At 41.7% G+C, this 13,613-nt stretch overlaps 1 protein-coding gene across 1 annotated transcript in view; it reads right to left on the bottom strand.

Annotated features, from left to right (window-relative positions):
* Positions 1-13,613, bottom strand: part of TRPM8 (transient receptor potential cation channel subfamily M member 8) — a 95,209-nt gene that overhangs the window by 19,268 nt on the left and 62,328 nt on the right. Inside the window, exons 16-18 of the mRNA XM_082260867.1 lie at positions 10,629-10,741; positions 4,350-4,566; positions 2,076-2,167 (exon numbers count right to left, since the gene is read on the bottom strand). Coding sequence (XP_082116993.1) covers positions 2,076-2,167; positions 4,350-4,566; positions 10,629-10,741 — 422 coding nt within the window. The remainder of the gene's footprint in view (positions 1-2,075; positions 2,168-4,349; positions 4,567-10,628; positions 10,742-13,613) is intronic.

The raw sequence follows: 13,613 nt of genomic DNA, 5'->3' as shown, positions 1-13,613 counted from the left end.
TGGGAAAAAAGGAGAATCTGTACATACAGGATGCCTTTTTACACAATGCAGAGGACTAACCCCTTAGGTTCCACAGTGAATATAACAAGCATGCTTTACTACATATACAGACTGACTTTACTGTTGTGGGTTTAGTAACACTTTAAATATGAGAAATTGTGGGCTCCTTGGTTGGATGTTCCTGGGCTTGCCCCATTGGATCTGATCATGGACAGATTACTTAATGCCGGGTGAGGTTTTAACCTCATTTTTTGTACTTGCTGTACCCTTTTCTTGAGTCAGCTCTGGCCAAATGTTAGATGATTGGGTTTAATTTTTAAGAAGATAAATACACATTGCTGTTGTTTAACTGTATCTGACAATGTTTTTATTGTCAAATATATTCACATTGTGTAATGTATCGTATTGTAATGTCTAGCAATGGCAGAGGTGTATAAAATGATAAGTGCAACAAAGTCCCAGGCAAGTGATCCACGTGAGCAGAGAAGTTATCACCACTTAGGAAACGTGCCAAGTATCGTAAATGGTAGGGTGACTCCAAACGTTCCCACTTCACAACCTAGGTGAGCAATAAATTCTGCTTAAGTATAAAATTGCAGCGCTCATCAAAAAAGAAAACAAATATTAATAAATTATCAAAAAAGTCCATATATGAACACAATAAATGTTCACCAATGCTCTAGACCAGTGGTCCTCAACTCCGGTCCCCAGGGCCCACTAACAGGCCAGATTTTAAGTATTACCTTGGGGAGATGCAGACTAGAGAACTGCAATCACTGAGCAGCAAATTATATCACCTGGGATGTATTTCAGTTATCTTGCAAACCTGGCCTGTTAGTGGGCCCTGTAGGCCAGGGTTGAGGACCACTGCTCTAGACTATAAAAAATGATAAAATCACACGGTATCTGATGATAGTGGGCTCCTCAGATGGATTATCTGTAGAAAGAAATGCAAAAAGAAATGAGAAAGCAAATCATGGTGCAGTAGTTACACATAAGAATGTGATACAGACATGGGGAGGGTATCCCCAGTGCTGAAAATGACAAAATCTCACAGGTGCACGGTTCCTTCACCCCCTCATGCAGTGCAAACTCACCAGAACGTAAATTATCAATCACCATCAATAACAGGAGCTCAGCAAGGTATCAATGCACACCCCAAAATAAGGACCAGGATCTTCTCATAACTCCAATCAAATAGCCATCATCACTCACAGATTTCTTCCCCTGCAATCAGCTCATTCAGTTATCCAGTAGTTCTCTCATTGACGTGCTTCAATCCTGTTTATACCCCGGGAAGACCAAACAGCACACCGGCATGAAAGTCAGAGATGTCAGTTGCTAAATATACAGTACAGTCTGAAGTTGGTCTTGTGAATTAACTAAGGATGTTCAGGCAGGCAGAGTCTAAAGCAGTAATCCAGGCTCTGTCATGATGGAATAATGACATGGCCCCAGGGGGTCATTTCAAGATCTCTTGGAGTTTATCAAGTATCCTGAGTAATTCCTGATGGACACCTTTTTTTCCTTCGCTTGATGGGACCACTTATAGCATAGTGGTCAACTGGTTCTGGTAAGCAGAATTTAGTACTCACCTAGGGTGTGAAGTGGGAACAATTGGAGTCTCCCTACCATTACCTATACTTGGCACGTTTCCTAAGTGGTGATAACTTCTCTGCTCACATGGATCACTTACCTGGGACTTTGTTGCACTTATCATTTTATGGACATTTATTTCTTCACTTTTTAATATCAATTGTTTTCAGCGCAGCACTTTCCTTTATTTATTGTTTTGGAGTACTTATCTTTGCTCTGAGTGCTGGCGGCTCACTATATGCTCTAGCGCAGTGTTGTTTTTGTTGCTATAATGCAGAGGTGTATAACCTTTAATAAAGTTATTTTTGGATATAAAAAAAAATAATTTACACTGATAATCTCAGGTCGTGGGTAATTTAAGACTCCTGAAGACAGCCTTAACAAAGCTATTCTGGATAAAGGCTAACGCCCATACGTGCTAGGTATTATAATATAAATCCTTGTATTTATTCAATCATACATTAAGGAAGGAGACTGACCTGAATAGAATTCCTGCTATAAAGTATAAGATGGCCAAGATATCCATAATGTTCCACAGATCAGTAAAATACTTGATTCCACTCATGTACATCTATGTGGATAGACAGACATTAGCATACATGTATGAAAAATACATTTAGGACTTAACAAACATATATAACTGATGTTTATATGTTTACCCACGTAAATGCCACAAATCATTTAGCTATGTTTTTTGTGATAACATTTTGATTTCAAATAAATCACTGAATATCAGTATTCATATCTTGAAAATAGTAAATATAGAAAATAGTTAATATTACAGTAATATTAATTCGGGCATATTTTATACCAGAAAGATCTAATCTCTTAAGTGTTTATTTCTACTAATGGTTTGTCTTTCGTGTTGCTACATTTTCTGAGATGGATATCCTTGCTTTGTGCACTGGTCCAAATAATTTGGTGGAGCGGGATTATTGTGTGGGGTTGTTTTTCAGGGGTTGGGCTTGGCTCCTTAGTTCCAGTGAAGGAAAAGACTGGGATGCCATTAAAATGTATGTGTGTGCAAAGGCAGGTGTCCCAATACTTTTGACAATATAGTGTATCAGGGCTAGTCAATACTTCAAACAGCACTCACCTCTTTCATAGATGTGCTAAAGGCTGTAAATCATGCAACACTCTCCTTTATAGTAAAGTATAAAGCATTTTACATTTGTCTCTGATCAAAACATTTCTCCTTTTTTGAATATAGTGGAGGGTTGTTGCCTATGTGAGATTTAGGTTAAGGCTGTCTATGTCCCTGCTTGGAAGATTAATTCTATTTGTCCTAGTAGAAATGTTATGGTCCTCATGGAAACAGGGAGTGGGGAAAAATCTTTAAATATGGACACCTGTTGCGTGCCAACAGTCTAAGAGGGGATTCTCCTATTTTGGGGGGATTCCTTGTCATTTCTTCGTGTGTCTCTCCAGGGCAGGAAGTGAGGGGACATCTCCCCAACTGGACACCGGCAATAAATAAAAAATAAGTAGGGTTCTAATCATTCCCTACTCTATCCAACACTTGAAAAATGGATAAAGATATTCTACTCAGTGGTGGTAAACTAACAGGGTACAGGGAGCCTCAACTGTGCCCCTGACATCCTCAATAAGCCGCACAAAATGTTCAGCATATCTAATGCTAAAGAGGACGGTCAGAGACTTCAGACATACTACAGGAAATGATGGCCAGGGACTATGGTACATACTACAGGTGTGGTTGGAAACTGTAGACGTGCCGTAGAAGACAGTGAGAGACTAGGGACATGTTACATGAGACTAGCAGATATCACTGCTTCCACCCCTTTACACATCAATGCCCCCACTTCCACTACAAAATGCTAGGGGCCAAGGTCCACACAACAAGGGCTGTGGTTTGGGCTATTTCCCAGGCAACTCTTTTAATAAAGTGGAATAACAATATGGCACAGGTGCTTAAACTAAACTCTTTCTATATTTATCACATGCTCTTTGGTTGCAACATATTTTTGCTATCTGAAAAAGTCATGATAAAGTTAGACAGAAGGAGCATTTAGGATATATTCATATATTTATTCTGAGGTCTTTGTGCTGCTACTCTACTTAAAACTATTGTTAGGCCTTTGGGTGCGTCTCAATGAAAGGACAATCTTCTGGTCATAAATGACACTGTCTAGAACATAACATAACATTGTTTCAATGCTGAAGGATTTATCAACAAGAAATACAGATCACTGACCACCAACAATGTTTCTAAGCTTCCCTTTGCCAGACAAAAGAAAATTACAAGTGTACCATACCTTGAAGACTAACAGCTCCCCCTCAGATATGAAACAGAATAGATAAAAATGTGGTCATATGAGGACCACATGATAGTTTAATGCTGTGCTTGTAACTAAAACCGCACATCAGCCACCCAAAACCAAGGACAATTTGGGTCTTGCTTCAATGTGTGTGTTTTTTTAAACTCTCATAGCTGTAGAACAGTGTTCAGTATTGTTTTGTTATAAAAAATATATATAAATATATATAAATCACTATTAAATAGTGTTGCTGAATGTGTTACTATGCTTCTTTTTCATGAAAGCTGTTTAACTGCTTAACAAAATGACCTGTATCGCTCTTAGTCACCAATCAAATTTTCTAAAGACTGCAAATTAGAGTATTATTCTAATTGGTTTTATTTAAGATTTTTTTTATTTTTATTAAAGACTATTGTGTGAATAAATTAATTATGTACTGTATCATCAGTTTTTTTGTCATACCTGTTGGCATCATACCTGCCTGATCTCATCACATAGTAAGATAAAAACCAGTACATAGACAGCAATCTCAAGTCCAGTAGGGTATATCTGAAAATCCATAAGAAGGACATAAGCAAAAAGAAGTAGAAACCCAATGTAGAAAATGACTGTCCAGGAGAAGACAACAAAAGGTGAGGTGAAGAAAGCCAAGTAATTCAAGAAGATAGGTCTTTTTGGATCGGTTGGTTTTTTCCTGCAAGAACACAAACATAACAAAATAAATACACCATACTGTTGTTTCTCTATAAAATGTACTAAGGCTAGTGATCAGCCAGACAATTTATTGCAGAAGAGACATACTATGGGGCTGATTTGCTAAAACCAAATAGGCTCCTCACTTTGCATGGGGAATTTTTACTTAGCTTATTGAATGTGATAAAAATTCACTTTGCAAAAATTACCCAATCACGTGCAATGAAAAAAAAAATGGGAATTTTGACTTACCATAAAATCCATTTCTCTGATGTTCATTGACGGACACAGCTCCTGATCTTCTTGACCATTTATACTGTTATACTACCCCCTACAGGAGTAGGACACTAGGCATAAAAATAACTTGACTACACCTATGGGCAGTCCCAGGAGGTATACTACCCCTCTCTGCTGTAGGTAATCAATTTTGTTACAAGCAGTGTCAGTAATACAACTCCATAGAGGGGTGGGTGCTGTGTCAGTCAATGAACATCAGAGAAATGGATTTCATGGTAAGTCAAAAATCCCATCTTCTCTTTCTTTCAATGATGGACACAGCTTCTGATCTTCTTGACCAATGGAACGTCCTAAAGCAGTGTCAAACATGGGAACAGCAAGAAAAAAATCCCAAGGCTAAACCGTAGCCGACCAAGTAACAGGAGCTCAACCAAAACAACTGGAGCCCACCTGAAAATCATTACACCACCCAAAGAGAGAAAAAGCCCCCTAAACAGCCACACTCGGGATTACCCCAGAATGTTACTCACCTTCCCTGCGATCCCTCGCCGACCACCCCGCCATCCTCACACTCTCTCCCCACTCTGTGCACGGCCGATTGCCGGCACTTGCCTTTCGTTTCCCTTCCCTGCAAGCATTGCAACGCAGGGGGGGTGGAACCGGCGGCAAATTCAAAAGTGTAAATACACACATGACATGATGCAAAGCTGTGATCCTAACGGATTACACTGTATCATGCCATTTCAGCACAGGATTGCACCTGGTGACTTTTCCAGTGCCCTGCCTGTGCTTTTCCAGTGCTTTGTGCCTGGAAAATTTTGAATGGCCACGGCGTCCAAAAAGCGTTCTTTTTGCGCAAAAGCGCTTTTAAAAAAAACAGCAAAAACAGTTATTTGAAGAACTGAGCGATAGCGATTCATGGGAAAATTCGTCATCAGGTACGGAAAGTGATGACAGCGATGATTCCGATGTCTCTTTCTGGCACATAGCTTGTGGAATTTGGGAAGTATATCAAATGATTTTTTGGAATTTCCAACAGAGTTATGTGCCAGAAAGAGACATCAGAATCATCGCTGTCGCCACTTTCGGTACCTGATGACGAATTTTCCCAGGAATCACTATCGCTCACTATCGCTCAGTTCAGTCCAGGTAACGGCATAAAAGCGGTGTGTCGAGCCGGCCACAGTGAACATACTGCAGGCCACAGCCTCCGCCTTTCTGTCAGCCCGATCCTTAAAATAAGGCGATTCTTCTACTGGAATCATGGTTGCCTTATTCAACCTGAAAACCGGGGGATCTACCACTGGTGGAACAGTCCACTTCTTAAGAAGGGACTCTTCAAATGGGTACCTTATTGTGAATCGCTTAGGGACCACAAAGGGACGTTTTGGACTTTCCCGCTCTTTTGCGACAAATCTGTCAAAATAGGAAGGAAACGGCAACACCTTCGCTGCTCTATACGGCTTGTGAGTGCCAAAAGGAACCAGTGCCTCCACCGCAACTTCAGCTGTGTCTTCCATTTTTAAAGTCTCATGCACAGACACAATCAGTGCATCCACCAGAACCTTTTCATGCGCGGCTACAGGAGTGATGGAATCATCCTCACTATCTGAAAACTCAGGGCACAAGGCCGCAGACCCCTCAGATCAGCCCTGTCTGTGGTGGCCAATAGGGATGATCGAACGGTTTGGGTCGACCATCGGTTCGACCCGAACATTGGCTGTTCGAGGTTTGGCCGAATTCCGAACTTTTTGCTGAAAAAGTTCGGAATTCGGCAACCAGAACCGACCAAAATGCAATGGGACAGGAAATGGGCTTTAAAAGCCTGTGATTGGACCAGAACCATTAGTAAAAGCCAATTGAGGGGGCAGGAGAATGCTAGGAATGTGATTGGAGTGACTAGGGGGTCCATAGGCCAATCATTGGTGAATACGCCCCCCAGTATATAAGATAGCCCCGGCAAATTCCTAGCATTGTAATACAGGGACATGGAAGAGAGTGGAAGCAGTTCTGTTACTTCTGCTTCAAAAGTGTCATTTAGCATTTATTAGTGTGAGGAAAGGGATATCTAGTGTAGTTAGGGTGCTATTTTCTACTTTAGTTAGATGCAAAAATTTAGTTTCTGTAGGGAAAGTGTTAAGTGCCAGGGTGACTGTAGTGTAGTGTAGGGTGAACTGACTCTGACTGCTATGGCAGGGTGACCAAACCCTTCCATGTCAGGGTGACCGCTATAGAGAAAACATTGTTTCTCTTAGGTCACTTACAGAGCAGCGATATGGCTTCTCACCGGTCAGCCTGCTTTTTGCTGCAGGCGTTTATAGGGTCAGGTGGGAAAATGTGCTCCAAGGACTCCATGAGAAATAAGGATACCCCACAAAAGTGCAAAAAAACACTGCTAAGGGACACCCCCACCGTGCTGGTAACACCACCTGGTCGCCAGCCACACAGCACCCCCTGATCCTGCAGCAGAGAGAGGGAGAGGATCTCACCAGACTCACCACCCCACCAGGCAGTCACCGGCAGCACCAGGATCAAAGCACTCCATGTTCGGTGTCCAGGAAGGAAAAAAAACAGGAGTCAGTATCAGGAGATAAGGAGGGGCTCCCACAGTTAAAATAGATGCCCAGAAGGCTCCACAGTAATGGGCGCTATTCAATTCAATGCCGGACTAACGCAAAATGGTCGTCGCGGCTACACAAACATGGCCACCAGCCTATGCAGAAAATAGGCTACAACAAAATGGTGTCCCCGCACAGCTCCATGAGACCTAGGAGGGATACCTGGGCCCAGGCAAGACACAGAGCAAGAAGGGGGGCAATGGCAGTAGCCCCCCAACAGGTACAGCCTCCTCACAGCCGATTGCGTACCCCCCTAGCCCCAATCGCTAGTACAGCACCCTGCCTCAGCCCCAGGAGGTAGCCAGACCACCATACAACCCCAGTATAGGTAGAGGGGGGAATCTAGAATCTAGATTATCCAGCCTGTCGCCCAGTCCGACAGTTGATAGTATATATCACAGGGAAAAAAAACAGGAGAAAAAAATATCTATCTCAAAAGAAAAAATTTCCAGGACAAGAGATCCCAGCAAGGAACTAAGTCCTTACTCCTGACTAGTACCTAAAGCAGAGAGGAGGAGTATACCTCCTGGGACTGCCCACAGGCGTAGTCAAGTTCTTTTTCTGCCTAGTGTTCTACTGCTGTAGGGGGCAGTATAACCCAATGGTCAAGAAGATCAGGAGCTGTGTTCATCAATAAACAAAAGAGAGTATTTTTGCTTGCACATGATTGGATGCTGGAGGTCAGCAGAGCTTCACCTCATTCATTGAAGCTTAGATTAGAAAAAACGATTACATTAATTGTGTTGTAATATACATTGGGTTACATAAACAACCAGCAAGCTATAGCACAATTAATATATTTCAATGAGAAAGCACGCACATCCTACTTCTTCACTGTGGATGTCAGGTACAACTTGTAATGTCTAAACTGCAAATGAGCATTTTTCAAGTTATAACTGTAAACTAAACAAAAAAAGAAATATAATAACATAACATATGTGTACCAGGGTATGTAGTTCCACGAATACCCCATTCATTAACTTGAATAAAATTCCCTTGCAAAGTGAGCAGCCTATTTGCCTATGGGAAATCAACCCCTATGACTGTTATGCAATAAAAGGTTCCTACATGTCTGTTCACAATCTTTTTGAAAACGTACACTAACTTGCACATACACAGCTTAGTGTACAATCCTGGCATCAGCAAAAATTAACGCCAGTGTGCATGCAAGGGAATTTTACCATCCTAAAGTGGCCAATCTAGATGGCCAAAAATCCTTAACCTGGAACAAGTCCAGGTGAAGATATTGACATCGGTGAGTGAGCTCGTAGACACTGTACCGATACAGTGGAGTTGAATATAGTTTACAATAAAAGGCAATGTGAATGTATGGCGAATGCATAGTAAATAGACATGTGCAATTTGTTTCGGTCTGAATACAAACTCAAACAAATTTGGGGTTTTTTGGAAAATCATATGTATCCGAATCTCTGAATGAAATAGTAACGAATAGTAACGAATTTCATTGAAATTCATTGCATTTATTTGTTTTCTAGAGAATTCCAAATGTCCTTAACAACCTATGACTCATAAGCTGTCATCGGGCTTCTCCACTGACAGCTGAAATGTTAACAAAACAATGCCGGCAATAGAAAATTCTGAAAAAAACAACAACTTCGGGTCTGGTATGGATTCTAAGGGGAACCCCCACGCCAATTTTTTTTAAAAAATAGCATGGGTTTCCCTCTGAAGTCCATACAAGACCCTTATCTGAGCATGCAGGCCAGGAAAGGGGGGAATGAGCAAGTGCCCCCCCCCTCTTGAATCATAACAGACCACATGCCCTCAACATGAGGGGTGCTTTGAGGCAGGACATTAATAGGTGACTCTGCCCCTTAGCTTTTTAAGAAAGGAGGAGGAGCAGGCATTCAGTGGGGAGTGTTCCACAAGGCCGGAGTTTTTTTTTCTTTTTTTGGGTTCGGTGGTGGGCGGCATGAATGATGATGGATCTACATCGGGGGACATTGTTTTTAATTTTTTAATGAAAGGAATTGTCAAAAACTGGTGAACTGCCTTTTTTTACTTTTTACACTTTTTTGGTGAATGGGTATTAGTACCCCATACTCATTCACATGGGATGGCGGGATTTGGGGGCCCCCGTCCACAGTCCCCCATAACCACTGCTCATGGTTGTGGAGAAGAGGTCCTTGTCCCCATCAACACAGTGCACCCCCGCCTCTAAGCACCCCCCACTATGATGAGGGCATGTGGCCTGGTATGGTTCAGGAGGGGGGACGATCGCTCATCCCCCCCTTTCCTGGCCTGCCGGGCTGCATGCTTGGATAAGGGTCTATTATTGATTTTGGGGGAGGGACCCCACACTTTTTTTTTTTTTACATTTTGGCATGGGGTTCCCCTTAGAATCCATACCAGACCCGAGGGGCTTGGTATGGATGGGGGGGGGGCACTCTGGGTTTTTCTATTGCCAGCATTGTTTTGATTACATTTCAGCTGTCAGTGGGGAAGCCCGCTGACAACTGAGGAGTCGTCGGCTGTTAAGGGCGCGGCGGTCGGCTTTCCGGCCCACTGCTTAACAACTATCTATTCTTCACACAGAATTCAAATTGGTCAATCATTTTTCGACCTATCCGAATTTAAATCGTTCCAAAAATTTGGAAGCTAAACTAAATGAATTCCAAAATGAAATTAGTACCATAACAAATCTATCTGAAAGGAAACTAAACAAATTCCTTTTTGCACATGTTTAATGGTAAATGCAGGTACCGTAGATGCATGACAATTACAATGTATCATGAACACAAAACAAACAAAACATCAAATGTCTGTGTACAATAGCCCTTAGCTACCCTTTGTTCTATGTTCTAGTGTGAAGTCATTCTGAAGCAGTTTGACTTGAATTCCAAAAACAGCCAAAACTTTTTCCTAGTTTGGGATAGATTGGGGAAGATTTAGTTATTTATTGACATCAGTCCCCTATTTAAAGGGAGTCAGACATGGTTGAAAGTGATGGTGAAATCTCCACAATAGGGACACAAATAGCAATAAAAAAATCACATTGCTTTCTGTGACCCCCATTTGGGAGATTTCACTTCACTCCCTCTCCAGCTGATGGGCCACAAAGAGTCCAGGATGTGAAGGGAAATTTACTCAATATGAATGTAGGAAAGGATTTTAAACCTAACAGTTGTTCTAATTCTTCCCCAACTTGATTCAAAACTATAGAACAGTCTTGACTGGTGATAAATACCTGAATGATATAAAGCCACAGCTGATAAGAGGAAACAGCAATAGAGACAAAAGAATCTTCCAGTTCTTGGTATCTCTGGAAATATCCCCATACCATTGCTTGGAAAGAAAGTTCTGTGGTAGAATTAAAAAGAGTAAATGATCTGTAAGGGATAACCTGATGTAGTTTGGGGGATAGTTTGGGTCAAAAGGAAAGTTGAGGAAGGAAACTGTTGGGTATGCTTATACATAGGCTTTAAATCATGACAAAGGTACTGCTGTGAGAAAGATAGTAAAATTCCTAAAGCAGATATTCACTCTCAATTTGAGGTTGTCTCACCCACCCTCTCCTTTCCTCCGAAATATATACCTTTTGTTTTGTTTAATAAAAAACTCTGCCTGTCCTCCATGCCTAGACGAATGACATGCACTTTGCCCACTGTGCCTCCTGTATATCACATATCCCAGGAGGCCTAGTCCTTCATTGAGAAAAAAGGAGGGGGCAGGCATAGCGGCTTGTCATCAGGAGACTGCTGACTGAGATGGTGGGGGGTCCAGCCAGGTGCGTCTATTCCATAAGCTCCCTGATAGGTCAACGGGAAAGTATAGAGTAGTCAAGGTCATGATTTCTATTGTATTCCAACCAAGGGGATCATGTTTTCAAAAATTTTGATTGGGTGTCAGAATGGAAGTACGTTTTTCATGAGCCATGATACTCGTGATCCTCTGCTTTACCTCCATAAAATACCTCCAAATATACTTTCAAAGGAGCTTGAGCTCCGGCAGGTTTTACCCCTTCATGACCAGGCCATGTTTTGCTATTTAGCACTGCGCATTGCACGGTCATGCAACGCTGTACCCAAACAAAATTTATATAATTTTTTTCACACAAATAGATCTTTTTTTGGCGGTATTTGATCAGCACTGAGTTTTTTATTTTTTTGTGATTTAAACAAAAAAAGACCAAAAATTTTGAAAAAAAAAAAAACTGTATTTTTTTATTACATTATATTTTATATCATACAGTATATTATATATATTTTTTAAAAAACATTTTCAAAAAAAAATTTAAAATCTATTTTCTTCATACATTTTGGCCAAAATGTATTCTGCTATATGTCTTAAATATAAAAAAATAATAAAAAAAAAAAAAAAATATCAAGAAGTGTATATTGATTGGTTTGCATGAAAGTTATAGTGCCTACAAACTAGAATTTTTCTTTTTAATTTTTTTTTACTACTAATGGCAGTGATCAGCAACTTATGACTGTGATAGTGTGGCAGGCAATCTGACACTGACACTGGGGGAACTGACTAACTGCCACTGACATCTCGATCGGCATTAATACAGTGATCAGTTTTAATACTATACACTGCCACTATACAAATGACAGGGAAGGGGTTAACATCTAGGACGAAAAAAGGGGTAAATGTGTGCCTAACTATGTGTAATGTGTATAAAATATGCTGTTTTTACTACTAGATCTCTAATTTTCTTGTCCCTGCTTTGCAGGGATGAGAAACGGACAGATCGTTCCCTCTGTACAGAGCTCGGTGTTGTTTATCAACACAGAGCGCTGGGCTGTAACTGTATATAGCTGATCAGCAGATTCCGGCCGTGAATCATTGGCCAGGACTTGCTGAAAGGCTTCCACTTTGTACAATTACAGGTGGTGGTGGGCAGGGGGCACAAATACGCACGCCTAAACTTAGAAGTAGGCAGTGACATACCAGTACGTCACTTTGCCCACACTAGCCGCTCGCACGCAGTACATTGTGGACGGGTGGTCAGGAAGTGGTTTAGAGTGTTAGGCCCCTTTCACACAGAGAGTCCGTTCAGGTCCGCCTGTCAGTTTTTTTGGTGGATCTGAACGGACGCCCAATGCATCTCTATGGGGCATCGGATGTCAGCTGAGACATGTCCGCTGACATCCGAACCGATCCGATCGGTCAAAACTGGACGGTCCGTTCCCATCCGATTCCCCCATAGAGAAGAATGGGGACCTGACAGCTGTGTCTCCGCACACAGCGCAGAGATGGAGCTGTCATCTGCCTGCTCAGCGGGGAATCGGCGGATCGATCCCCCACTGAGAAAAACGGAGTCCGCCGTCGGACTCTACAGTGTGAAAGGGGCCTAAAGATCTTTCATCTGCTCCTGGGGGGCTAGGAAAGCTGTTTTCTACTTACTTTATTCAGCCCCCCCACCAGCCTCATTATTTTACATTTCATTTTCACAGAAACAAAAACATTCAACTGTAAAAAAGTTAAAAAAAAAAAAATGTATGTAAAAAAGGAATAGTACACTAATAATGACTAAACAAAATAACAGTAAGTGCTGGTTCACATTAGTGCGATCACAGAGATTGCATGTAATTCGGAGCACTCTGCTCCTAAAATTACATGCGATCTCTATGCGGTGCATACTCAGCCATACAGTTTGCATGGCTGAATTTGCACCGCAATCGCACCTAACATGCACAGGACCCTTTTTTTGGTCTGCAGCAGAATCAGATCGCATGGTGGTTCACACTAGTGCAATCCGATTCTGTGCGAACTTTCAGATCGCACTGCGATATGCGATCTGATCTGGGGATGTCGTTAACTGTTACTTGACACCCCCAGTGTATCGCATATGGCAGTGTGAACTGCCAGGGGTGCGGATGCCATGCGTGAACACGCTGTATATTCGCAGCGTTCCCGCTTTGCAGAAATGTGAACCGGCACTGAAGAAACACAAATATGAAGAACACTAAATATAACAAATGAAAAACACACACAAAACCCACACCCTCTGAATACGGGCCTGTGTTGAAAGGTGAATGCTATTTCAAAAACATTTTCAAGCAGTTCAGGGATCAAAAATTCAGAGTTTCCACTTGACAAAATGTTGCCAATGGTGGCATTAGGAGCTCATTTCAGTTTAGGACTTTTCAGAAAATTAGGATTCTGGCAGCCATAGGAATTTGGTGAGCTAGGCAGTTTTCTGCACATGATGAATGACAGACAG

This window comes from Pelophylax lessonae (assembly GCF_965119305.1).
Source record: "Pelophylax lessonae genome assembly, chromosome: 6".
Classification (NCBI taxonomy): Eukaryota; Metazoa; Chordata; class Amphibia; order Anura; family Ranidae; genus Pelophylax; species Pelophylax lessonae.
This window is presented reverse-complemented; position numbering and strand designations above follow the sequence as displayed.